Source organism: Apodemus sylvaticus, chromosome 8 (genome assembly GCF_947179515.1).
Source record: "Apodemus sylvaticus chromosome 8, mApoSyl1.1, whole genome shotgun sequence".
Classification (NCBI taxonomy): domain Eukaryota; kingdom Metazoa; phylum Chordata; class Mammalia; order Rodentia; family Muridae; genus Apodemus; species Apodemus sylvaticus.
The window spans coordinates 25830267-25854452 of record NC_067479.1 but is presented as its reverse complement, the minus strand read 5'-3'; the positions used below and the strand labels follow the sequence as shown (position 1 = coordinate 25854452).

The 24186-nt window shown below is 40.0% G+C and overlaps 1 protein-coding gene across 8 annotated transcripts in view; it reads right to left on the bottom strand.

The window, feature by feature from the left end:
• The window catches only part of Klf12 (KLF transcription factor 12), a 409277-nt gene that overhangs the window by 230411 nt on the left and 154680 nt on the right, over window positions 1–24186 (bottom strand). For 5 of the 8 annotated variants that reach the window (XM_052190795.1, XM_052190787.1, XM_052190789.1 and 2 more), the window contains one exon: window positions 11124–11213. The exons of 2 other annotated variants lie outside the window; for them this stretch is intronic. In XM_052190795.1, the coding sequence (XP_052046755.1) occupies window positions 11124–11213 (90 nt within the window). Of the gene's footprint in view, window positions 1–11123; window positions 11214–24186 lie in introns of those variants that run through there. One more of the 8 variants, XM_052190793.1, reaches the window with a different exon arrangement.

Genomic DNA, 24186 nt, shown 5'->3' with positions numbered 1-24186 from the left:
GTTTATGGCAAAAGACTGAAAATGTTCTTAGTAACAGAAGCATCTCCATTTTAACAGATACAATATTGCCTGTGGGTGTATGATTCTCAACATGAGGAGGTTACATTAGTGAAAACAATATCCATACATACAGGTCTAAACTGAGCCAGGAACACAGGTATGGTTCCCAGCAAACATTCATCTTAAGGTATCGACTTCATCTCTAGCAAATATGAAAGCATCATGACAACACATTCTAAGGGGCCCAAGCATGCATCTTTTATTTAAAATTGACAACAGAACTTAACCCATCATCCTGGAGACTCGGCCTGCCACTTGGACATGGCTGACTTGGCCAATGGAGGCTAGGAATTTAAATCCATAGTTTGGTTAATTCCATTCAATTAAAAATGATTTAAAGTTTTTAAAAGAGATCAATAAAAATGAATGATATGTTCTCTAAAATTTAAAAACAAGAAGACCTTTTTTGAGAATGAATGAATTACCTCAGTAATTATCTTTACAGATTCATTTAAATATATTGTGAAGAAGATGGGGCCCAGCAAGATGGCTCACAGGTGAAGGTAAACTGCCAACCCCAGGGACCCATGTTTGATTCCCAGAGCCAGATCATAAAAGGAAACAACTGTCTCCCACAAATTGTTTTCAAAAGTTCACGCATGAGCAATGGTACATGTGTGTGTGCACATGCACGCACACACACAGACACACACATACACACACACACACACACACATACAGAGAGAGAGACAGAGACAGAGACAGAGACAGAGAGATACAGAGAGACAGAGATGGAGAGAATGCAGATTTTTTCTAAAAGAAAATGGAAATGATATATTTAAACAAAACCATAATAAAAAAAATAACAAGTGGACTCCAAAGCAGAACATATTGACTGTAGACTACATGCAGTGTCTTGACCTCTGGAAGTAAATCTGTATTTCTTGGGCCAAACTAAACTAAAAATTTTTAGTAATCTGCTTCCGGTATTTCTTATGCATCAATATAACACTGGAAGTTATTTATTATCCAATCAATGTTATTTTTAGTTACAAAAACTATAAAATCCTTGCTACAAAGAGACAGTATGTAATAATGAAGATTTCAACTGGGAAGACCTGGACATGCCCCACTCCATTCTGTGCCCACGACTGGTTCTCTGATCTTAGAGACACAACTATCTCGGAAATCGTGTTTATAAATGGAGAGGATATTGCCTTGAAGCACTGTGTTCCTAAGCACTGTTCACGAGCTACTGAACTGACCCCTTCTTTGTGTAGAGATTTTGTCTCAGCTTACTTCCTTGAGGAAGAATATATTCCAAACTATCAACAGTTTTTATTTCAAGGCAATATGAACTAACCTTGATTTTCCTCTTGATAGGTTTTAAAATGTTCTTACAATTGTGTAAAAGTAATAAAAGATGCTATCAGACTAAGATCTGCAGAGTCTTTATCATGGTTTGAGGCTATACCATGGGCATAGGAAATCAACTGGATCTTCAAGGCCAACTTGGAGGAGATCTCATCTCTGGATACTTCTTCAATAAGAAAAAGGACCATGAAGGGAATGCCAGCCTTGAGCTGAGGCTTGACTGCCTAGGTAGAAGGCTATCTGCTTGCAAGTGGTTGTGACTTGAACAAAATGCTCCAGGAAGTTGCTTTCCCTTTGAACTATCTGAAGCATCTCTGCCTAAACTTCCTTTTATCTAGCAGCTCACGGCCAGCTCTCTCACAGAGACAGACATCCTCAGCCCCTGGGTTTATTTTGTTTATTTACCTTTTAAAAATACTTAATTTTGGTGAAGAACATAAAATGCACCCTGTGGATCATACTTCAGTGCACTGAACACACAGCAGTCATAACCATGTTCATGATATTGGAAATTATGTCACTGAAACCCTATCTCGCAAAAAATAAACATCTACCCACCAAACAACTGTTCTTCATTTCCTACACCTTCTACAACCCCTCCCCATGTGTCACTCATCTTGATTGACCTTTGCTTGTAAATCATCTGTGCCTTTATTTCTGAATATTTCTCATGGATAGAATGTTGCCAGGTACCCTTGGATCAGGTACCCTGCTCTACCTCACCATTTTGGATCTGATTCAATTACGACTGCATTTAGGTTCTGTCTGCCATTTCACTCTACCCCATGTTTCTCATCCTTTCCTTGTGGATTTTGTTATTGCTATTTTCCTTTCCTCCTTTTAGAGACGTCGCATAGCTTTTCAGTGTGTCTAGTGCATCCTCATTATCATTTTACTGTGCAACTTTTCCCATCACCATGAGCAACTTCCTAAGCAAAAGCAACTTATGAGGATTCCTTTGACTCACAGAGTTCAAGACAAGAGATTCCATCAAGGCAGGAAAGATGTGGCAGAGATGGCATGGATGAATTCAAGCCAGTGAGAGCATGTGGCCTGGATTCCTCAAACCTCAGTGGGCCCAGAAGCAGTATAAAATCAAGAGAGAGATTTTTCCTTCATATTCTGCCTGGGATTCTACCAGAGAGTGCCCACATAGAAGAGGTCTTTTGCTCTTCAGTTCTACCTTTCTGGAAACTCCCTCAGAGTTTATACTGTGTGTCTCTAAGTAATTCCCAATCTAGTGACAATGACAGTGATGATTAACTATCGCACAATCTGCTATCTGACTGTTATACTTTGTGTGTGCGAATCTGTCGGATTTACAAGATATACTTTTGTTAATCACTTGGGGACTTCAAATGCCGTACACTTTGATTCAGTGGGAGAAGCCTACAGTTGCACACTGTATTCAGTTCTTCCTTTCTCTGCTGTCACTCAGCCAGTCTTACAGATGCCACAGCACCTCATCATCGGACACATTTAAAGAGGTCAAATGGAAAACAGTGCCCACAGGGGCCAGATGAGGGCTCTGCATCCACTGAAACTGGAGTTATGGGTGGTTATAAACTCATATAAAGGGTGCTAGGAACTCAGGACTTCTGGAAGAACAGCCTGTGCTCTTAACTACTAAACAATCTCCCTGGCCTCCAAAGACTTTGAAACATTTATTTTTAATTTACCTAAGTTTACCATTGCAGGTGTCCATTTCCTCTTCTACATCTAAATTTCCTTTCTTTCAAACTATATGTCTATGTGTATGTCTGGATGTAGGGTTGCAGACATGAGTGCCCCAGCAGCTATGGAGGCCAGAAAAGGGCATCAGATGCCAGGGGTGCAGTCCATGCAGTTGTGAGCCTCTCTACCTGGGTACTGGAAACGGCATTCCACTTGTCTGTGAGATCAGTATGCACCCTTAATCTCTGAACCTTCTCCTTGGGCTCAATTCCCTTCCTTTTCCTTCCTTTTCCTTCTGCTTGAAGATGTTTCCATTCTAAACGGTATTCAGTGAGCAGTTTGATTTTTATTCTTTCTTATCAATGCAGTATGTTTTCCCACTCTCTGTGCTTTTTGGATCTCTCTTGCTTTGTTTTGTTTTATTGCAGTTGTGGACAAGGCTCCGTTCAGCCTCTCTGAGGAGCAGGGGAAGCCCTGACACTCCTCACCCTCCTGCCCCACTTCCCTCTGCGGGATTACAGGCCATACCCATACACTTGCCTGCTCGTAACTCTCGGTTACTTGTTCGGAACAGTTGGGTGTGCTTGTTGTAATTTTTACTGCTTGGGGTTCTCTTAACATTTTATGATCGTGCTTTTGTTATTTCCACTGTGCTCCAACAGTGTCTTAGGGCTTTTGTTTGGTTTTTGTCAACCCCCTGAAAGACCGGCCACACCTTTGTTAGTCCTTGGCTGAGGCTGTATTCTGTCCTTCATTTCAGATAGTTTCTTTGGCTACGTGCTTATAGTCAATATTCTCTTTCTTCTGCACTGTGCTCTGTTTAAAAATTCAGATTTTTTCACTTCCAGAAATTTCAATTATTTTTGTAGTTTTTGTTTTTTAAAATATTCATACTTTCCTTCAATACCTTGAGCATTTTTATGAGATAAAGCAAGTATTTTAAGATCCTGGGTTATTACCCAGGATGGTGGATGAAGACATATCTAAAAATGATTACTACTATCATTTTTAGATATGTCTTCATCCATGTTTGCATTTGGTGTGAGTATCTGGGTTTCCTACTTCTCTGTATGTGCACCAGGTTTGGATGGATGCCAGACATTGTCATTTTCAATTAATTTAGTGATCCAGTTTAGTGACTTCCTCTGGGGTGGCTTTTGTTCTGGAAGAGAACTGAACTACATACAGACCAGTATGATCCTTTCAGTGGCTGTTTCCAGACTGATCATGGCAGACACACATCTGACTAACTAGCCCACAACCCAGCATCAAGCTGGGGGTCTCTCTGGGCTTTCCCAAGACCCATGTTTGCATTCTGGTTTGTATAGACTTGTATGCTCCAAGCATCACTTGGCTTCTGCCCCTCTAGATGGTAGATTTGTGCATTCCTTCTTGGCAGAAAGCTAATCACCCAGCCAAAGGATTTGATGACCTCTGTGAAGGTCTCCAGCACACTATAACAATGCCATCTTCTCTTACACCATTGTCAGCTGCCACAACCTCTCCATGTTCCATTTTCTGCTTAATGGCGAGGCACTGTAAGCCTTGCTGGGCAATTTCCCCTGCTTTGAAGTTCTAGTGCTACCTACAGGTCACAGGGAGGTGACCTCTGCTTCTGCTCTCATCCTGAGGGTCATTGCGTCCTGTACAATAGGTGGAAAATGGGATGTCTTTTTTGTTTGGTTTTCCAGGTGTTTGTGTCAGGCAATCGATTCCCACAAAGATTAACCAACCCATCATGATCAGAAGTGAAATTCTTCCATGGGTTAGGCAGGATAGTTTTGTGAGGCCATTCATAAACTATATAAGGATACAAATGTCAGCAAAAGAAAACATATCTAGACAAAAGAGAAATACATGCTTCATGGTATAAATATGTGTACTCCTGTGGCAAGGATGAGAAGACTGGACCACAGTCTGGTAAAAGCTCAAAATTAACCCAGAAGGTTAATTTGCTTCTACTTCAAATCCTGGAATTCCTTAAAGCATCTGATTTCTTTTAAGAAGTATTCCTTTTTATACAACACGCTGACCCTATAAAAATGCAAATGTCTCTCAGAAAGGATCACATGTTCTGTTCTCCCCATTAAATGAGTCTGCAGTAGCAACTTGTCCTAATGGGAGGGCGGAGCTCGGGACAGTGGGCCACAAAAGAATAAAGCTGAAGGAGAAAGACTCCAGCTAAAGGAAAGGAGGAAGGACAGAATTACCAACTTCCTCCAGGGCCTGGGGCGGGCCCTGCGGGAGACAATTCCTGTTCCAGTTATATTTCCCTTGGGTACTATCTGTAATTACCATCACAGCTCATTGATTTTCAATTCTTTCTATTAATACATTTATTGGCCATTCTGACATTATTAAATTCAGACGAACTCTGCATCTTTAGTAGAGGATGTCTCTCCCTTAAAAAGAAATCATGAATTCTGTGAGTGTAGACTTTTTTCCCTGTGCTTAAAAATAAAACATTTAACACGTTAGCATGATCACAGTGTCTATGTATGCTTTGCTTTGAAGCCATGTTACTAACATACTAGATTTCACTACAGATCAAAAGATCTCCACTGCGGGTCATCAGAGAATATGAAATGATAAGCAAATTCATATCTCGAAGATAATTCTACCAATTTCCTAGTAATGCCAGCCCTTGTTCCACAGTGGGAGGGGAAATAACGTGGCCCCATTAAAGGGCAACAGAAGCGGCATTTTTAATAAACACTTCCTCCTTACTTCTGACAAAATCATTAAAGCACCTGTATCTAACTAGGCCGCCACACACAGATGTACATTAAAGATTTAATGTAAAATTAAACAAAGACATTAAGCAAGGGAAAAGGGAGCCTTGCTGGATTGTTTTGTTCCCTAATGTTGCTGAATTATAACGCAATTGCCTGCCTTAAATAAGCATTCCATAGCATATCTCCAGGATCGGCTCCAGCCCTTGCTTCTGCCTACACTTCTTTAGGGAGTGTAAGAATTGAGGTTTCTTTCAAAACAATACCGATCTCCAAATCCTCTCCCTTGTACAGCGTGGCAACCGGGCTCTCGCGTACAATAAACAGTGTCTGAAAGAATCACAGCTCATGGAGCCCTGCCTATTCATGATGCGCCAAGCCGAGCTGATGAGGAATAATGAGTACCGTAAAGCAAGAGTTCTCCTCCATGACAGCTGCGTCACAGAGTTTACCAGGTCTCTGTGATACAAAAATACCTTCAGCCCTGGGAGCGTCCTGCAGAATGTTCTGGAAAAGTTCCCACAAGCTCTCTCAAAGGAAATTGGCAGACCATTGTCCTCCCAACCCCTATATCCCTGCATCTGGAATACTCATGCTCACCAGAACTTCTGGTCTGGGCAAATCGAAGAGTACAGGTCTGTAATCCTAGCTATCCCAAAGGCTGAAAGGTCAAGACCTACCTGAGCTACAAAGGGAGTTCCAGGCCAGTCTGGACAACTTAGTGTGACCTGTCTCAACAAACAGAAGGTGAAAAGAGATGGAGCTATCTGGGAAAGCCCTTGCTTAGAATGAGCAATACGGCTGGGCAGTGGTGGTCCACACCTGTAATCCCAGCACTCTGGGAGGCAGAGGCAGGTGGATTTCTGAGTTCGAGGCCAGCCTGGTCTATAGAGTGAATTCCAGGACAGCCAGGGTTATACAGAGAAACCCTGTCTCAAAAAAACAAAAAAACAAAAACAACAAAAAATCCAAAATCCAAAATCCAAAAACTAAAACCAAAACCAAAAAAAAAAAAAAAAAAGAGCAACATGTTAGGGTCCAGGAAGGAGGTCTGTAATTTGAGATTTATCTTCAATGTGTGTTAAATTACAGAATAACTAATAGGTTGAAATCTCTACTAAAAATAAAACAAGAACTCAGGAAAACTACAGCAACTGTACTGGAGGCAATAGGGCTTTTTGTTTTCTTCAACGGGGAGTATATTTATCAACACAGGTGGGCAAGCTACTGTGAGGCTGAACGGTTGGTTACACTACTTCTCAGCGAAGGACAACTAGGTTGAGGGAGACTTAGCATGGTTGATGGAACTGGTACTGGGTGCGATAGGCAGCTGAACTCTCACCGGTTTCACTTTGATGTCTGACTTTTTTTGCGTGCACACACAAGTAGCTTCTTTTGGAGGATGCCCGTTAAATCTACCATTGGAGATGCTCTCCCTCACCCCTTGACCTTCTAGATCATAAGATATAGAGGAAGCCTAGGAAGCAGTATTTCCCCGCAACACCCCACTGCACAGATGAGGACAGAGAAGTCCTGAGATGAGAAGAAACGGCTTAATGTCACACGAGCTGGTAAACTGCAGGGCGAGGAATAAAGTCAGTTGTATTTCATGCCTTTGAGGGAGCCTCTTTTTCTATAGAAAGCCTCCTCTCTAGTATGATAGTTCTAGAACTCTCTTTCTGCTGTGCCCCTTTGCTTAAAAACACGTTAGAACATCCAACGGCTGGCAGCATTTAGGAAGCTCTTATAACAGCAGGGTATCTGCACCAGAGGTCACGGACAAAGTCATTCCAGTCATTCCTTGCTGTGCCCCTGAAGTATATCACAAGAGCACATTCCCTTGCTGTAGACTGCTCATCAGTGTGCCCTATCTCAGGACGAGCTTGAAGGAAACCGAAGTAGCAGGACAGTGTACTGATTTCAACATCACTAAAAGTATGAGCCTTGGAACTCTGCACAGGGGGAACTAGTGCCATTATGTGGCTATTCCTATCCAGTTCACATGGCTACAAGGCTAGGTCCTCTGTCACCAATGAGAATATGCATGTGCAGTATGTCTAATTCTGTGTTCACGTTTACCATAGGAGGTAGGCAGATCAAGCTGACAATGAGCTGATTGCAGTTACATACGTGACAGGATGGGTAGAATGAATAAGCACTGGATACTTCACACATAAACGGAACACGTGGCATGTTCTGAAAACCCATAAACGTACAAAGAAGAAATCAAAGAAATAACTCCCACTCTCTAAGGGCTTGGATTCTGACCCAAGAAATGTAACCGAAATCCCACATAACAATTTTCCTTAAATGAATGACAGACAGACCTTCCCAGGAAATATTAAGCCTTGTCCAAATTTGTTAATTATTTGATATTCTGTGATCTGAGATCAGGGGATAAGGGAAAGCGTTTCTAATAGTAAGAGTGGCTATGGAACACCAGGGTTGCTACTGTGTGTACAAGGGAAACACGAAGACCTCAGGGTGCGTCAGATGTGAGCTCAGGTGCTTTATTCAGCCAGCTACCCATTCTAACAGCCATGTCTAGTCTCTGCCATCCCAGTTAGCCTCCACATCTTCCTTCAAGACCTTGAAATGTGCTCACCAAGTCCAGAATTCCTGGAAGAAGTTGAGGCAGGCAGAGAGCAGTGGATGCAGGAGGAGGCCCGAGGGACTATTTCCCTCAAGCAGTACAGAAGATAGTCCGCCATGGCAAATGGAACAGAAAGTGGATGTAAATTCTTGAAAATGTTACATAGAAAAAAAAAACAACACACTTTCTTTCTCAAAATACATAACTTGATGTGTGTATCTTAAAGGCGGTGTCGTGAGACATGGCTGTTAGACTAGACGAAGGTGACACCACCAGGCTTCTTTATCCACTGCTGCCACATGAAAGGGTCTGCACAGTGATTATTCCTTGTGTGTAACACAGGTCACTATTTTCAAGATTCCATAACTTTATTCCCCATGAGCATCCACTTAAATATCTTAAATATCTCTAACATATTTATATTTTATAACAAGTTAAACTATTACATGGGAAAAGCGTTAGAAACATTTTAGAAAAAGATAGAAAAAGTTCTAGGTCTTATTCTCAAAAAATAAATCTGAGATGCAGAACCCATATAGTATATGTCCCATGATTCCTAGTGAAAAGTGAGCTAAAAGGAAAATCACTAAGATTTTAGATGTTCTCTATTGTTAAGGAGACTTAAAAATTTAGAGAATACAAATTATTATATTCTCTAAAAAGTTGAAGTCATAATCATGTCTCTAAACCCTATAGGTGGTTTCTCTTAAAGTTTTCCCACAGAAGAAAAGAGGATTATTCCAGTAGTAGAGCTAAGAATAACATATAAAGCTGAAATAAAAATGACGTTTTTATTTCCTTCCACTGTGTAAGGCACTTAGAGTACCAACATCCATGCCACTCATAAAAAAAAAGGTTGATTTTAAGGAATAGGAGTTAATTAATATTAGGAGACCACAATTTGTTCCTGTCCATATTTAAGGACAAACAGAACGTTTTATAAATCATGTGATATACAGTTCCTATTCACTATAAAACCCTGTGCATATTGGTCTTTATTTCCTGAAAACTTTGAATCTTTCACACAAACCTTGCTTTGAAACTGAAAAATGGCCAAAATGTACAAACAATTTGCTATACATTGTTATGGCTTACAACGCTGGGGACAGTGACCTCTGTTTTTGACCCCCTGGTCCACACCATAGCTTATAACTTTCCATCGTTTTTGCCCTTCTCTAATATGGTTTCAATGGATTTATTGTTGTTCATATTGAAGTAAAATGAAATCAAAAGAAAGCAGGGAAATACAGACCGCCCTTTCCCCTTCTCTCCCTGTCAGTGAAAAGAGGCTCTCTTACCTACATTAGGATGCAGAGAGAAGTGAATTGAGATGATACAACGTTGAAGAAATATACAAGTCCTTCCTGTTGTTGGATAAGAATTCAAAGTTAGAGCTAACCGCATGGTTTGGAGGATGGGGAATGTCAGCCTGATGAACGTGGCTGGAAACTATAGAGGAAGACAACTTCTCCACAAAGCGTATCTACGAAGGGATGAAGGAGTAACACTGGGCCTGTGTGGTCTTTTCTTTCATGATACTCTGCTCTCTGAGCACTGAGCAGTCCTTATTCCAGTACAGAGCTCAAGGATTGTGAGTGATGAACAGTCTCTACACATTTTATTTCAGCGTTAGAAGAACCAGTGCCCCACATCCAGATGAAGTGAGCTCCTCGGCCACTGTAGAGACCTGATTAGAGCACAGGCCTGCAGTGAGAAGAAAGGGTGATGAGACGCTGGCTGCACAGGGCCGCTTCGTGCAGAGGCATGTGGGCCTTACAGAAAGAACCAACGGGGTCCCGCAGGTCCATAACCTCAACAGGCATTCCAAAGATGACGGCACACGCAGACGCTAGGCCTAAACAAGCTCCAGATGGACAGAACCACACTGAATGCCAGCCTAATATTTGTGGGCTGCTATTAACATTTAAACTTCTTTGCAAAGATTTCTTTACAAAATTACTAATGTGTAGTTTTGATTTCTTTAGTGAGGCATCCATTAGTAAGGCAGAAATGATGAATTTATTTATGTTCTTTCTCAGCTTTTTGTGCAGCCTAAGAGGTGGCAGTATCCTAAGATGTGTGGCCAGTGTGTACCCAAGGATATAGTGATTTCTCCTCTGAAACAGTAATTGGTTATACTGGCTTTATGGTTCCCATTAGAGAAGCTTTAAATGTTATTAATAATAAAATTGCCAATGCAATTTCATATGAAATCTGTGTTCCTGGATACACACTTTTCTGTATTCATAAATTAATTCATGAGTTTAGCTATGCATTCCTAATTAGTTTTCTCTTTGCTTTTGGGCACTTTTCACATTAACTGTCCCAATTTTATCAACCATCTAGAACTGGTAGAGTTTTCAAAACAAGGAGGAAGATGAGGTGCAAATACAACCAAGAAATGCATTTAACCAACAGGAACCCTCCCATGTCTATTATCCACCAGTTCCTTACCTCACACCGAAAAGTCACACTCCCATATTACGTTAAATATTCTCTCTTGACTCTGGATTTTCAACACTTTTCATTTATCACTTTTCATTCATCCATAAGGGTCTCATAAGATCAACATGACACTCTAAGTTTCAGAACATTGTCCACTTCAAAGGGGATGCTGATGTTTAAGGTTGCAAGTGGATGAGAGTTAACCACAAGCTCAGGCGATTCCTTAGGCAGGGGACAAAAGAGACTCTGGAAGTGAATGGCCCAGTCATGGAAAGGACTGGGCCTAGGTGGAGGTTTCTGCTTACCCCTTGTTCAGATTCCAAAAGCTCTGTTTTGACTCTGACTGCCGGCATCCCATCAAGCATTAGCATTCTGTTCTCAAGGGTGTTGAGATTCTGAGAATAGAAGAAAGAGTGCGATTCAGTTCTGAAGTACCGAAGAGGCCATTCCTGGGCGTCTTCCTTCATTGTCAACCCTCAAGGACTGCTGACCTAATTCTTCAAGAATGGAGCATAATTAGATGAGAATATCAGCATGACCAATTATCCTCGTATGTGAACTTTCATTTGAAATAATGACTAGGAAGTTGACTAAATCAATATGACTCTCTGACCCCTGGGTTAGAGGTCAGCCTGTAATAAACTGCAGTGTGGAAGCATTACATTAATTTAGATGGGGTAGAAAATTTATCACACCTTCTCAATAGTGGGAAGAAATACACAGCAAGGTCCTTTCTCTTGTTCTTAGTTCTGCAAGCTGCCTTGTTTACAGAGCCATAAATGAAAAGTCAGATTAAAAAGAAAATCTTTTATTGTTGAAGCTTGAATAATCTCAAGATGAAGTAATATAATCCTAGATTTGCTGAAGTTTTTGCTGAAATGCCAATTCTGAGCAAATGAAAATTTCTACAAATTACTCCCCAAGAAACTATTTTAAAACAACCCACATCGAGTTTTAATTTGAAAGTGAACAGGTAAATCTTATCAATAAGGAAGTGGGCATTATTCTATTATTCTTACGTATGTTTGGCTCTGTCTATGGCCTCTAAAGGAAAGCTACATTGAACCCATGGTTCAACAGCGTTCACGTGCTGAGGAGAAGATGAAATCCAGTTTATGTTTCACCAACTCTCTGCTTTAGGTGATTTCTGAATCAAGACATCTACACAGGCAATCAAAAAAGTCACACAGGAGGCACCCAAATTAGACTCATAGCAAAACACATTTCAAATATGCCAACTTCAACTCTGCCAGCTGAACCAACTCAGAAGCTGGCATGACTGAACCTGAGGTTTCAGAGAAGTCACTGTTCTCTGTAGCCTGAGAGAGGTGACATGACACCAAAGAGATCTTACTAAGTGGGTATACACATGTATATGTGTGTATAATAAAGGCATTATATGTATATATTTATAAATGAGTATTACACACACACACACACACACACACACACACACACATATATATATATATATATATATATATATATATATATATATATATATCCACATGTGTGTAGAACTTGTTTCTTATGGGTTATCTTTATCAATTTATTAAAAATGCACAACATTTGTTAATTGGTTAGTTCACACCAAATCTCTCTCTCTCTCTCTCTCTCTCTCTCTCTGTGTGTGTGTGTGTGTGTGTGTGTGTGTGTAAACAGTTCCTAAATACTTGCCTACAGGGTGATGTTTTGACTTTTCAGGCAGCTGGTTTTCATGAAAAACGTTAAATAAGTATGCCATTCCAACAAATCACAGGCGGAGATTTTATTACTAAATTCTAGCAACAGTGAAAGACTCCCTGTGGGAATATTCTAAGAAGTACAACTTCAAGGGACTCTCATGGCAAGTAATATCTCTGAGAAAACCAACAAGAAGAAAATGGCAAACTGCACTAATTCTCCTTAGTTTCAAGGAGGATTCAAAATGATCACATCATCTCCTAGCATATTAAGACTTCCTGTCAGTTTTTCCCAGAAGTACACAATATTGTCCATGTTTTGACAGAATTTCACATGCAGGCAAAAGCAGCCACAATATTGCTGGATCTTGCTGGTGTGTCCAGTTAACGTCTTCCAAACTTAGAATCCTTCCTTCAAGGCCTGGGTGGGCTGGGCGGGTATCATTTACACATGAAGTTCCCAGACTAGAATGTAGCTTGTTGCTTCTGGTTTGCAGCATGACCAGCTACTCTGGGGTATGTCTGGCTCCAGCTCAGCAGCCCTCCAGCACTTAGCTGGATTCTCTCAGCAGCTCTGGGAATCTCCCTTCACAAAGCCTTCCAAGGCTCTCTGCTTGGTAGTTAGTGAAGGATGAGTTTCCTACCCTGGAGCAGCCTTACGAAAAGATACCTTATAAGGGAAGGCTGGGCCAAGCTGTAGAGCAGATGGGGAGAGGGGCGCTGCTGGAAAGGAAGGCTTAATGAACTGTCAGAGTCTGATTAGGGCCTAATGTCCCTTTTAGTGTTCTGGACCAATTTACAGCTGGTGTGCTCTAACCACTGTCTCCACTTGATATGATGAACTCAGGAGTTTAAAAATTGCAAGCTAGCTAGGACTTTGAAGTTAAAAACTGATGTCATGAAATCCTAACTGGGTCCATTTAGCCAGGGTCCACGTGTGTGTATGTGTGTGTGTGTGTGTGTGTGTGTGTGTGTTTTCATGAAGCCCAATTTTCCTTGAAATACTCTCACAACTATGCTTTTCCAGAGGCATGCCCAGCCATAACCGTAACAGACAACATAGCAATGTTCACAGCTGGGGAACATAGCCTCCATAGCTAAGCTCTTTCAGTCAGTGCAGTAATGGATAATTGGTGCAGACAACATTGCCTCAGTCACAAATAAAGCATATTAATCTCTATACCCAGGATTCTAACCCGACTTAACAGACTCAGGAGCACTGAGAACCCCTACATGGTCAACCATCAGGAAGGCTCTGGGGGAGGTGATACAACATCTATTCAGACAGCATGAAAAGACACTTCTAAAATACTGGTAGATACATTTCAGTAAACAAGTTCAGACACATAGGCTGTCAGATGCATGTAGATTTTAAATATACCATGGGTTCTGACAATTTGAAGTTTGCTGTCAAACATATCTTGTTACGATCTCAATCAAAACATATTGACTATGGAATCAGTGGTTCCACTGATCCCCAAGAGGTAAACAAAATATCACCATCAATCTTTTTGTCCTGGAGCTTTTTGCATACTTACGTTAGATCAACATTTTGATAGTATATGTACTTCAGAATTATAATTTATACTATATATATATATATATATATATATATGTACTTATACACAGCATGTATAACTTGTTTCTTAAGAGTGGATTTTATCAATTATGTTAAAAGTACCACAAAATTTATTATTTGTTTATTATACAAGTCCATGTGACGTTAATGATAATGTTGTTTTGGATATATCTACCTGCCAAGTAAGCCTTCTGCCATAGTCTAACCCCAACAGATGGTTTCTTGGTCAAACATATGAGTACGGGTGACTGGTCCAAGCACCTCAACATACTCAGAACTGATGTGCAGGAAGAAGGACTGAACTGCAGTGACAGTGACTTGGGCATCCATGGAATGGGGTGACTCCTGGGTCAGCTTCTACAACCTGTTCTCCTACCCTACATCGCTGGTCTTTTCTTCTCCTTCTTGACTGTGAGTCAACTGGAATAATGAAGACCTGGAGAGTCAGTACCAAACTGTTTAATTTCTATATTTAATTACACTTCCAACCCAGAAAGTTCCTAAAGACATTTGTTTTGTTTTCTGATGGTATGGGACATAGTTGGTTAAACATAAGTATCTTTTTCATAATATGCATGGCTATGGGTGAAGAGACCTCAGTTGTGGACATCTCATGGTGAAAGTGTCTGACTGACAAACAGTTCAGAATTCACTGTGCTGAATTTTGCCATAACTTTACAGCAGATTCTTCCAGGTTTCCCAGGCAAGCTTGGTAGAAGCTCAGAGTACTGCCTGACGGGTATGCTAACCATTAGTAGAAACAACAGAATCAGATTACAGGGAATTTGAGCTTCTACATAAATTAATACCTCCTAGGAGGTGACCTGTCATTGCCTCATTTCTACCACACTATCAGACTTTGAAAAAGTGACAATGTTTGGTTTCTCAACCGTACCATAGATGGGGTGATTCAGCTAATTGGTAGATAACAATTCCAAAACCTGTGGGAAGACTCAAGTGAATCCACTAGATCCTCCCTCTCATTCTGGGTAAAGTACTCAAGTACCTACTGGCTTAGAATAGTGTGTGTGCTTAGGTACCAATTTCAATTGCCATGTAGCACACCACATAGAAGAAAATTTCTCATCCTGTTAATAACACAAATGCCTACCATTTTGTGTGAACCATGCTAAGAGCTGGCATTATGATGCTGATTTAATGTCCACACCAACATAGGAGCTACCTCTATCTAAGTTTGACACTACCTAGGATTGAAATATCCCAGAAGCAATGGATTAAAAGTTTCTGAGGTCTCACAATTAGTCAATGGCATCTTGCTGTAGACATAGTACATAAGCCCAAGTTTTGCCCTTTTCAATGACACTCTACTAAACCACCCATTCACACTCCCCATTCACACTCCCTATTCACACTCCCCATTCACATTCACATTCACACTCCCCATTCACACTCCCCATTCACACTCCCCATTCACACTCCCCATTCACACTCCCATTCACACTCCCCATTCACACTCCCCATTCACACTTCCCTGCCTCTTTATCTTCCTTATCATTACATGCAACCTACTCACAAATGCAAAAAGTATGAGCAATTTATTGAAGTTCCAATGAAATGAGTTTGGAATTCTCAGACACCGATCCTCCCAAGGCTCAGCTGGCTCAGTCATGAAAATATTTTGGTAACTGGTCGCGTCTATATTTTAGGGAATAATAATATTAAGGCAAGTCAGCATCTTGTTTCTAAGCTATTTCACATTTCTTCAAGTTAAATTAAACATATTCATATCTTGCTGAGGTTATGTCTCTCTATATAAATGTCTCCTACTTCATTTAGCCAATCAGTCCCATCCTGGTTTCAGCATTCAGGAACTCTGTATAAATTTCATCTGCAATTTTTTAAAAAAATAAATACATTCTTGGTAGCTTGCTCACTATTTTTGTAATATGGAATGTATTTTGGGCAATACAGTAATATCATATTACATATTTTATATGTGGGACATATGCTCATTGGAATTATATTTTCCTTATAATTGCTTTGATTAAGAGCAAGTGTGTTTATTACTCTGCTACCATATCTTCATTGGTAACTCAGTTTGTAAAGGACATACCAACACCCCACCTACCAGAGAGGACACAAAAACAATTTCAACTGAAACTTTGCCCTTTTAGTTTTTGCCTCAGGTTTCCAGATTTCATTGTTTTGCAGTCTGGAGAAGTGCAGAAGTGTATTCTCTCTCTCTCTCTCTCTCTCTCTCTCTCTCTCTCTCTCTCTCTCACACACACACACACACACACACACACACACACACTCAGAGCCAAAGCTGGCCTAGAACACAAGATGCCTGGCTTCTGATTACATTTCACTTACAGAACTATATCTCACAGACTATGTGCTTTCTATGAGAACACTTAATTTAAAACCTATTCATGATTTCTATGACCTATGAGTACATTATTTGAAAAACCTGACTTCAGACTCAATCAAAATACTTCCACATGGATCTCATACCGAAGCATGTGGATTGGTAACTTTTCTAAGGACTAATTCAACCACGTGTTTGCTGTACAGCTACAGCGAGGATCAGTCTGCACCCTGCTTTAGTGCAGAGCTATCTCCACAACATACAGTTTACACAAATATTTAGAAGTGTTTCCTATAAGTAACAGTTGCTAAACCAGCTGTGAAAAACAGAAGCTCTTATTTGAGTTGCAAATGGATGCTTTTTAAAAGGGCAGCCAATCCAACTTGAACTGCAATTCTAAATTTAATTGTCAAAGGGCCTCAGTCATGCCATAACCTGTTCAGTATCTTGCAGATCATATATGCAACACAAGGTTGGTCCCAAACATTTCAAGGTTACAGCCCTTAGTGAGACTTTAACTATCTTTGAGCAAGAATACATACATAATGTTCAGACATCACAAAGCCATCTCACAACACATATCTCAGGATGCATACCCATCACTAGGACACACATGGCAACACAAACACCAAGCACATGCCTTCCTCTCTTTAATTCATATGCAGAAGTTGGCTAAAATAGCATCTGACCTTCCATGTTGCACTGCCCATTTTAGCTTTTAGCATGCGAGTCAGTCGCATGCTAAAGAACACAACTAGAGGGTCGGGTTAAGCAGATCTTGTCTTTAAGGCTGCAGTGAGGGTATCCACCCGGTTCTAATCACCTTGTTCCTTTTCTCCCTTATTAATAAATCATAGAACACCTATAACAGATGAAGGGGTAAGTCTAGGACTGGAGGGGAGGAATAAGAGTGCCTAGGAAAACACATGGCCAGAGAAGTGTCAAACCACCAGCAGCTGAAGTTTAGAAGAAGAAAGCACCACACTTGTTTGGGTTTCAATATTCCAAGCAGATGTCCAGGGTGTGAGTCCAACTGTCAAGGTCATAAGAAGCACTAACAAATGGCCTTGAAATTGGGTGAAGATGACAGCAAATGATCTGGGTTCTAAAAAGTAGGTGACAAGCAAGATTCATTCAAGGAACAAAGCTGGAACGACTAATGCTCAAGGAGTACTCCCAGCAGAGTCCAGATGTATGAACCAGGGAGAGGAAAGAATCCCAAAGCTACCCTTGGAATGGGGCTCATGCTCCAAGCCTCTTCCTTGGGTACAATGGATGTCAACCCAAGAACCACACCTGGGAATCACAACTGTAGGCAAAGGGACAAGTGCAGTGGAGATAAGCCCGTTCTTGATAAGCAGAGAGGACATTTGCAACACAACCAAAATATGAGGACAATGCTTCCTAATTAAAAGCAGTAGCATTTGATGTCATTGTACCGCTCTATCTGCATTATGTTCACTCTATCATTCCTGTATTCCTGTTGACTCACTCAAAAAAATAACAAGTATTAGCCACCAAGTCATTTATTTAAGATATACCAATACCCAAAACAGAGGATGTTTTGTAGGGTTGTTCTAGTCTCTTAATACCCAAATAACTCATTTTACTATATCCATTTTAGAAGATAAAATTATTTGAGTATTCAGGGAGGTTATATGAACTCCCACAATTCCCTGAAAATGAGAGGCAGTCTAACATGGAGGAGACATCTGTCTTATCACTACTACCAGAGAGACAGACAGACAAACAGACACAGACACAGACACACACACATACACACACACACACACACACAGAGACAGATGGACAGATGGATGGATGAACAGACAGACAGACAGACATCCTGCTAACGTGGCCACAAAACCATCCTCTAGAAAGCCAACAACATTCTCCTCATGCACCTGTGTGTGATGCATGCAGTACCGAGCTGGGAGCTTCAGATCAAATACAAAGGTTCCATGTGCGTATGGGGAAGGCAAAGGGAGATGGCACCAATCTCATGTTGCAGAGTCCCCACACTGCCCTCCAGCATGTGTTTTCAGACCTTGTCTAGCCCATTCTCCATCACTCTGCACAGTTTCTATGTTAAGAATGTTTCTGTCTCCCGATCTGTGACTATTGTAGACCACCACAGCTCTGGATCTGACTGGTGATTTAATTGATCTCACACTATATTCAGAATCTATGTCAGAGGACAACATAAGTTTGTGTTTGGGGCTATAACATATTTGCAAACTAGGCTTTTAAAAATAATCAAAGCCACAGTAAGTTTTCAGTAAATAATTATTAATCTAGTGAAGGAAAAAATCTAAATAAAAGCATAAGATCAACCAATTCTCTCTTTCAGTGGTTTCAACCTTGCTGATGCTGCAACTCTTTAACACAGTTCTTCATGTTGTGGTGACCTTCAACCATAAAATTGTTTCATTGCTACTTCATAACTGTAATTCTGCTACTGTTGTGAATTATAATGTACGTATCTGATATGCAGGATATCTGATATACAACACCCAAAGGGGTGCAACCCACAGGTTGAGAACATTTTCCTATAGATCAAGGTGATACATTCATTGCTCTTGAGCAATGAATCTTGCAGCTACAAAATTCTCTGTATTTGTGAAGAACAAAAATAACTGAGTAACAAGAAAAGTCTAGCAATGATGTGGACCAAAAAAAAAAAAAAATGATGGAGTTGGATTGCTATCTTCAGTTTATCACTAATATCAACCTCAATAACAACACTGTCACCTTTTGAATGCTTTTATAAAGAATTTTGTCATATATATACATATATACAATAGTATATACACATATACTATTGGGCACATTATTTGAAACATTTTCTTTTCTAACTATGTAGGTATGCCTGTGTGTGTGCATGCGAATGTGTATATGCCTCTTTCTCTCCCTCTCTGTCTCTCTTCCCCTGCCCCATCACTTCACACATGTTTCAGGTTCCTAGGGTCCATAAGCGGTCAGGAGCTCCCATAGAGTTAGACTTTTAGGCTGATGTGTACCTGCAAGCATGAGCCTGGGAACTGAACTCAGTCCTCTGGAAGGATGGGCAGCACTCTGAACTGCTGAACCAACACTTCAGTCCCAAATCTTAATTCTATATTGATTTGTATTCATCAATAAAAAGTATGATTGGACCTCTATATTAAAAGACAATAATACTCCATATAAAGAACATTTGTGGCCAACTTCAAAATACATCTGCTATTAATTACAACATTTTCTTCCACCCTTTATGCATATCCAGGTTTTCCCATGAACCAAGTTCAAAGATTCCAGAATAGGGCTTTCAGTGTGCACATGAGTCCAAGCCATGGGAAATGGAAAGGCCCTGTAAGGATTCAGGAATAGAAATGGCAACTAACAGGTCCTAGTCTTGGACATGGCCAATGAGAATTCCTAAGTCAGCCTCAGATCAAAGCAAAACAAATAAGAATACTCCAAAGACAATAACACCATTTAAAGGAATTTAGACATTAGGTAATTTAATTTGACTAAATAAATAAGGATGAGTTGGAATACACTAGAATTGTTTGATAGAATAGCTTTTGCCCAAAGACACAGAATGCAGTGCATGTATGTAATTATGCACTGTATTTGAATATTTAAATTTCAATGAAAATATTTTTTAAACCAAAGTTTTAAATTAAATTACCCAACAGTAAGGCAATTACACTCACAACAGAGATCTAGCCAAAGCAGATCTTGCCCTGGACCCTACCTCAGATTTGCTCTGCAATGCTTCTAGACTTTGTCTTTCCTCACAACCACAGCCAGTTACTAATTTAAGAGAAACTGATTTATATTTTAACGTTCTAGTTAAAAACACCTTCTGTTAGCAACAGTCCATGAATCCTTTGCACATGTTCTGTATGGTGTCTCAGAATCACAAATTTGGAAATTATATGGCTAACGATGACTTGTGAATACAACGCAACTACTGATCACTGGAAACAGAACCTGCCAAAACAAACAGGTGCTCAATATGCAAAATGCACACTAGATTCTGAATATTTAGTAGAAGAATTGCAAATGCCTTTAATTTTACATTAGTCACACGATGAATTATTCTGGATATGTTATTAATAAGTACAGTATTATTTAACTTTTCTGTTTACTAGGAAACATAAACAGGACTCCTTTATTATGTGTTAAAAACTTTTTAATTGCTTAGATCCATTCTATCCTGTGTCTCTGGTGCAAAGCTGTTCTATCCAACAGCTCTAGCGAGTTCCAAGTAGTCCTCATCATGATCTTTAATTTAGAAACATGGAATGGTTTTGAGAATTTGGAGGTGGAGACAGGAGAGGGAAATGAAAAGTTGAGTGTGTCATAAAGGTGGAAGGGTGCCACTGATCCCGAAGGACCAGGGACATCAATGTCCTCCGTACACCAGTCAATCAGCCCAAAATAAGAGTTATCCATTGGAAAGCAGAAAGGCCAGCTCATCTACAAAAGACACTCCAGTACTTAACTTGATGTCTTCAGGCTTTTCCTTCTTTCTTCAACAGGACATCCCATGGGTGTAGATCAATTAACGATCTCACATGGCATTTACTGGCCCTGAACTCCATATCCCCCTCATATTTTTCAATTAAAAATAAAAATAAAAGAATTTAAATCTTGCTCTGCTCCACGAATTTTCCTTTATAACAGTGACAGCATCGGCAACTGCCTTCAGACAACAGACTTTCGTTCTTTCTCTTGCTAACCTACATGGAGTCAGCTATGTTGGTGCGTGACAGTGAGTCCATCTGCACTGTTGTGATCAAGCCTTGATCTGTTTATGATGGACAGATCCTGCTACCATTTCTTTTTCCAGCCTCTGCAGTCAAGAATCCTAGGTCAAATACTTGTTCTGTTGCATGTATGACTTAACTAATTAAAACAGAAGAAAATTGGGGTCTCTATTGCCAGAAAAGCCTCCAGGCATAAAAAAGTAATGGAAAAAAATCTTCATTTTGCTCAAGATTTTACCATGTTTCCGTAATTTCTGGAGCAACTTGAATGATAGAGGTGGAGACAAGAAACAGGGAGAACCTGCTAACTGATATACTCAAAAGCAGAGCTGGAAGAATGTGGATTTAACATACGTTCTCAGTTTATCTTTGTTGTTCATAAAACTTATTTTCTATATAATTAAAAGAAATGTGTGACTGTTTAAAATCTGAGGTAAAGAAAGAGTCGAACAGGATTTTGGGGGGGGTGTAAAAACAAGTGATGAAGATAGAAATCCATTTTTTCCCATCCTGGCTTGTTAACACTCACAATGTGCAGAAGAGTCAATTCCATTCCTTAGCCAGGCGAATGAGCAATGTCCGAAACTCTCCCTGTCAGGGACACAGGTTACTATAAAATTTAAAGAAGACAAGCCTAAAAGCCCTGCAGGGAATGCTTGAGGGAGCTTACAGTCCATGTTTATGCTAGACTTACAACCGATACAATGAATCTGCTAGACTGCTTCAAGTAGTTTCTCAAGAGATGTTTTCAGTTGTCATAGAAGAGAGGTATAATGATGTCTAATCTGGGCATGACATAAGCATCCTCTGTTCTAGAAGACTCTATAGAAACTTACACTGACTATTTACCATTGTAACAGAAAAGAAAGAAAAGGCCAAATACAATTCCCTCTACTGCAGCATAGCCGAGGGTGGTATTTAACACATTTCGTTATTATGGAAAAATCAATCATTGCCATTATTCTCTGAGGAAATATATATTGATATATTGTATATTTGTATGTGATTGACACTTACCAGATTGCTTTTAAATGGCAGTTTCTAATAATGATTACATTTAGAGGCTTTGCTTTCATGTAGCACTTTGATTACCCTAGACCTCTGATAACTAAGCCACATTCTCAGATTATATACTAATATCAAAGATTCTAAATAAGAAAATTCATGGAGAGTTACTAAAGCAAATTACTAGGTTGTCACCATTGGTCATTTTTGGAAAAACTAAAAATATCTTTTGAGACTTCCTACTTCCTTACCAGCATGGGTGAAGCTTAGAAGTCACCATGGTTCCTAACAAAACCAAGAGGAATTCAATTGGAAAGTTCACTATTGTCTTAGAGTCACCAGAACAGGAAGGACATAAGCCAATGTCTGTCCCTGATGTGGAAGGATGGCGACACACAGCAGAGACATCTTTGGAAACCACGGTTCTCTCCCTCTCCTACTCAGGTGATCAGGAAGCTTGTTGACCAATTTATAGACATTACACAGTTAAAGGATCCACAGAGACTAAGACATAAGGGATTTCCCAATTTGCATACTAAGATTGGCATTTTATAAGTACTTGAGTTTAGTAAAAGGAATGTTTGTTACTAATATTTAAAGACAAAATATCAGAACAGACACCTTATTCAAGATGACGCCTATGGCAAGAGGGCATGGGGGGAGATGCTTACAACCTTACTTTGTTAGAGAAGTGAAAATGTAAGATACAGTTGTGTGGCTCGTCAATAATCAAAAGCCATCATGCTGACAAACACCACGTCATACAAACAAGTAGCTAAGGCATTGTGAGAGCTGAGAATGAACACACTTAGGAAGACAGGTTTGCTGCCTCATAAAAAGCTATAGAATATGGTCACCAGATTTTACTGTCACACTCTTAGTAATCGCCTACACAGCATTTCTAGTATGTTGTCCATAAATGCCAAAATCAGAACTGGAAAGCAACCAAGACTGCCTTCCACCTGGAAATGGACAAACTGTGACACTTGTAGCCCAAAGAATAGCATTCTACAGTACAAGGGGGTTGGTGGGATAGCCCAATGGGTAATGGCATTTGTCTCCAAGCCAAACAATTTGAGTTCCATCCTCAAAGCCCACATGGTGGAAGGAGAGAACCAACTCCAGCAATCTCCTGATGGCGGCATGTGCATGTGAGCTCATGCACATATACACACATCATATGCACATACAACTCACACATATCACACGATGAAATGCACACACAAATAAATAAATCGAAATGCATTTAATATATCAAGCCCTCAGAGGACGCGAAGGACCCTCCCACCACTGTCATGGAGTGAAATGGGGTGCTCTGAAAAGGCTGCACACTGAGGGCTGTTGACTGTAGAGCTTGTTACAAGAAGCAAAAACCATGGTAATTCTAAGACCATCACTGTCACCAGGAGCTAACAAGTAAAGAGTGGATGGCAGGCAGGACCCAGGACTGGAGGGCAGTTATGTGTCAAAATTCATAAATCTTTTGGAATGTACATGAAGAATGATATCAGATACAAACTACAGACTCGGCATACTGATATGCCAATCCAGGTCTATCAACTCTAGCATAGGCCACCGTGTGGATATACATCACTGCAGAGGATCGCAGCCAGGAGAGGCGAATGGGTGGAGGGAATATTGCCACTGTCTCTGTACTCAGCTTTGCTATGTACCTCAGTCTCCAAAAACAAACCTTATTAATTTAAAACCACCTCCTCTTAAAATTTAATTTGAAACTCCATTTAAGAGAATTTAAAAGAATATATTCTATATGGTGATGCACAAAAGCACAATTTAAATACTAGATAGAAATCTCAGTATTACAATTCATACCGCACTCAAACAGAAATAAAATATGAGGATACAATTTTCTAAAAATAAATACTATTGTCCAGTCTGTAAAATTAATCCAAAGTAGTAGGCACTGTCACAGAGTTCTGAGCTAACCTCTCTTACACTATTTTACATCATGTAAATGTTTTATGTTTTATATTTATCTCCACCAGAAAACCAAAT